This window comes from Alligator sinensis, unplaced genomic scaffold, assembly GCF_000455745.1.
Source record: "Alligator sinensis unplaced genomic scaffold, ASM45574v1 scaffold144_2, whole genome shotgun sequence".
NCBI classification, from domain to species: Eukaryota; Metazoa; Chordata; order Crocodylia; family Alligatoridae; genus Alligator; species Alligator sinensis.
Genome location: NW_005841872.1, coordinates 981,338 through 985,418, shown reverse-complemented (window position 1 = coordinate 985,418; position 4,081 = coordinate 981,338). Strand labels below are relative to the sequence as shown.

Sequence of the window (4,081 nt, the reverse complement as noted above, 5' to 3'; positions counted from 1 at the left end):
AGGAACTGCATGTTTCCCTGTGTAGTTCTATCAGTAAACCTCACTGTTTTTAGATGCACTTCATACACCAATGCTGAGTTCCAGTGTGTGGTGGAGTGTTGGGACAATTCTGTGCAGAAATGTTACTTGCACCAAACTCTACTGGGACGTTTTTTTCCAGACATGAAAGGCTACCTCCTCCAAGATAGTGTGTCAGTAGAAATGCATTTTAAAACAATTCTACTAGTCTGTTAATATTTTTTCTATCCTAGTCCTTTCCCTGTTGGTCATCTGTGTACAGCAGTGATATATTTTCTTAGTTTTGTGAAAGTGCACCAGAACTTTTCAGTGATTAACTTGCATACACTTTGTACTGCACTCACAAAATGTATTTCTGCATGGCATTAACCTGTTATATATTACCTTACCTAATAAAACCTTTATTCATTTCTGTACATGAAGTGAATTCCACTATTTGCCTTGCTGTTCTTTGTAGTGTTGCTTTTCATAGTACAAATAATTTACAATTTAAGCTTATCCATGGTACTTGGACAGTGCTGCTGTGTAATATGGTTGCAACTTATCAGTTGCAATTATTACAACTGATGTTTACAGCTGAGTTCAGTCAATAGCACAGGCTATAGCAAGACATCAATTCATAAGCAATAAAGATTTAATTTCACTTACCATGAATAGTTTCTGTAATACAATATATACAGTATTCAAGAATGGGTTTCTGTTCCTTGTCATCAGCTTCTTAGAGGCTTATAAATGGCAGTTAAAAAAAGTCTAGTTCCTGCTTACACTGTAGATTAGGGGTTGGCAATGTTTTTCAGCTGGGGGGCCAGAACAAGCTAGCAGGGGTCAGAGGGTCTCTAAACCTGGATGCTGCACTGTTTCTTCCCCTTCCACTGGAGCCCAAGGTGCTTGACTGAGGTGCAGCATAAGGAGGCTGCTGCTGCTGCTCAAATACCACAGAAGCCATGGCTCTGCAGACCAGATCCAAGGGCTCTGTGATCCTTACTTTCTGCTATAATAAATAAGTAAATTAAAACCTGTGCAGTAATGATCTTGCAGTAAGCAAAATGCTTAAAGAAACTAGCAGTGCCCAATTTACTCATAACACAGGCAAGCGTTTGTTTCTCCCTTCATTTTTTTTAATGGTTTACATTTTTTTTAACGATGAAATAAAAGTGTCAAGTGCAGCAGTAATATTCCTAAAACTGTTACATTAAAGCTAGATTGTGATTTAAGAAACTTGGCAACTTGTTTTTATTGAGTTCAATAGTCCACAGACCGTTGAGGCCCAGAGTTTAAAGCAGGTGTTCTGTGCAGTTCTAATGTGCAGTGATGAATGCTTTATATTTTTAAACTAACAGTGGTGCTGTTCATTGTGTGTTTGCAAAAGACAGAGGCTGGAGGTTTGTTTTAATATTTTTAAGCACAGGCACTTAAGTAATATCAGCATTTTACATGCTGCAAATTCAGATGCGTCACATTCCAAAAACTGAAGATCAAATGACACATTTTTATTATATCTGAGCACGCAGTTTATTAGATTAATTGCAAATACTTTTAATGATGCATGATTCATTATTTTTCCAAACAGCAATGTTGTAGTAATCTTTTAGGATATTATTATTGTGGGAAAGTTTTTCTGAATTTGCCTAGGACAGATTCACTTATTATCACTTTTACGCTGGCTGTTCCATCATCAGGCATAACATCCACTTCTTGAACTGTTGCTTCTTTATACAACCAACTGTAAAGATAAAATTAGCCTCTTGTGTAAGTATTCAGCATTTCCAAAAACATGAACACCAACAATAGATTATATGTTTTAAATTTAGGTAATTTCACACTTTGAAAGAAACAAGCCTAACAAAGGGAAAACACCTTATTCTCCCAACAAGCTATTCCCTGTTCTGAGGAGAAGGACAATATGTCATAAAAATTTCTCAAGATGGATTGTTTTGTGGCAGATTCAGATCTGGCTCTAGTTCCAGGGGTCAGTCTTTTGAATAAGTTATTTTTATGGACATACGCAGTAAAAATTAAACATTGATCATTTCTTACATGCTTTAGAACAAAAGAGTAGCTTTTTAGAAACAGAATTGAGACTTCTAATGGAGTCACTTACCATCCGGTCTGTGAGATCAGCTAGAGCAGCGTTTCTCAACCCATGTGTCTTGATCCAAAAGTGGGTCACAAGAATATATGAAAGGGTCACTAAAAATGGCTCTTTAAAGGAGAAAAATGTGGGAAACCATGGCTTTTTCCTTGCAGGCTGTCAGAATTCCAGTCTGCTTGGGGCCCTCCATGCCCCACGCACCCCTGCTCCTGCCCGACACACCCATCCCCTGCCCCACACGCTGAGGGGCTTGGTCCTGGGGGTGGGAGCAGCCGATCAGGAGTAAGGGGCACTGGATTGAGACTGGCCATTGATGTTTATAAGTGGGTCCTGGCACAAAAAAGGTTGAGAACCACTGAACTAGAGCTTCCAAACCTGTCTACAATTCTTATCACTGACTGAAATCCAAATCAGTAGAAATTACCAGGCTTCTTGGAGAGTACAAAGCTAAGTTTCTTACCTAATACTTGCATGTCTTTCAAAATTTCTTAATACGCCAGGCACAATTGTTTACCTTAGTTGAGGTCCTGTTAAGTTGACCTTAATTGTCAGAATCTTCTTCCCTGTTGCTTTCAAAACTGTCCTCTCAATTTCCTCCTTAAGATCTTCTAATCCATACCCATGAAGAGCAGAAATAGCTACAGCATTTGGTTCAATAGGCTCATACCTGGAAGATAACTACTATCAGCAAAAGATGTGGTGCATGAAGGTAACTTAATTGAAAAGCAGGAATTTGGCAGTAGATGTAGGTCATGACTATTAAAGGTAAAAGGAGGCTAGGTAAGTTCCATACATAGTATCTAAGTGTATTTGAGATTCTGGCCTCTTATTATATTGCCATATTACCTGCTGATCATAATGAATTCTAATCTTGTTTTATTTCTAAAGAGAAGTCTATCTTAAGATAATGTTTGTATATGGAAAAAATTGAGGAACCATTATCAAATAGCTACCAAAAGGAGGCTGGAAGATCACCTCAGGCCTTGAAAACTAGCTTGCCTGCAAATACCTGCACAATGGCATGTGCTACATTAACACTAGGAAAGATGAAAGGGCAGTAAGTATCAGAAATGTACTTTTCCTCTTACCGTTCTACCAAATCTACTTTGTTATGAACTTCTACAATTGAATCCAGTAAATGGCTTGGGAGATTAAGATTCTTCAGGACAGACAAAACGCTTGCTTTCTGTTGGACAGTTTCAGGGTGACTAACATCCCTCACATGAACTATTAAATCCTAGAAAATATAAATACATAATACAGTTATTAATGAAGTATCCAAGTTTTCAGTGTTACAGACCAGTCTCACTGGCCAGATGAAGTGGCCTGTGTGTGGGGTTGGGCTGGCCTCGCATAGACCATATAGGTTGAGCACTACTGCTCTATTCTGAAGAGTACCAGTTAACTTACACCCTCCTGCAGGAGTAACTATCATCAGAAACATAACTGTTGAAGCAATGATAGGTTTTACAATCAGTTACTTACTGAGTGAGCCACCTCTTCTAAAGTGGCTGAAAAGGACCCAATGAGGTCATGAGGCAGATCAGAGAGAAACCCAATAGTGTCAACATAAATAACTGCTAGGTGTGAGGGTAGGTAGCCAGCATGAGCTGTAATATCAAGAGTGGCAAATAGCTGATCTTGAGGTTGCAGTCCTGCATCTCCAGTCAATGCCTTGATCAATGTGGTTTTCCCTAACAGAAATGAGAATTAAATTAATAGTTGTAACAGTCTGCTCCAAATAAGAGTAAAATACTGAGTTCAAGTGTTTGAGTAATGTGATACATTACCTTTAGATCACTATCTTAAACCAAGAAGATATTGGCAGTGACTATTAGTCATTACCAACTGCTGGTCTACATAAAATTATAAAGTTAAAACTGAGTCTGTTTTTGTGATTTGGAATGAGATGTAATAGCGCATTTGGCATTCATGTTGGTAGTTTTAACTGAGAGGCCAAGGACTGCATTG

General features: G+C 38.3%; 1 protein-coding gene across 1 annotated transcript in view; it reads right to left on the bottom strand.

Annotated features, from left to right (window-relative positions):
• Window positions 1-1,505: 1,505 nt before the first annotated feature.
• Window positions 1,506-4,081, bottom strand: part of GTPBP6 (GTP binding protein 6 (putative)) — a gene marked incomplete at its 5' end in the record, with an annotated part of 8,855 nt that continues 6,279 nt past the window's right edge. Inside the window, 4 exons of the mRNA XM_014527286.2 lie at window positions 1,506-1,741; window positions 2,625-2,777; window positions 3,199-3,347; window positions 3,596-3,804. Coding sequence (XP_014382772.2) covers window positions 1,618-1,741; window positions 2,625-2,777; window positions 3,199-3,347; window positions 3,596-3,804 — 635 coding nt within the window. The remainder of the gene's footprint in view (window positions 1,742-2,624; window positions 2,778-3,198; window positions 3,348-3,595; window positions 3,805-4,081) is intronic.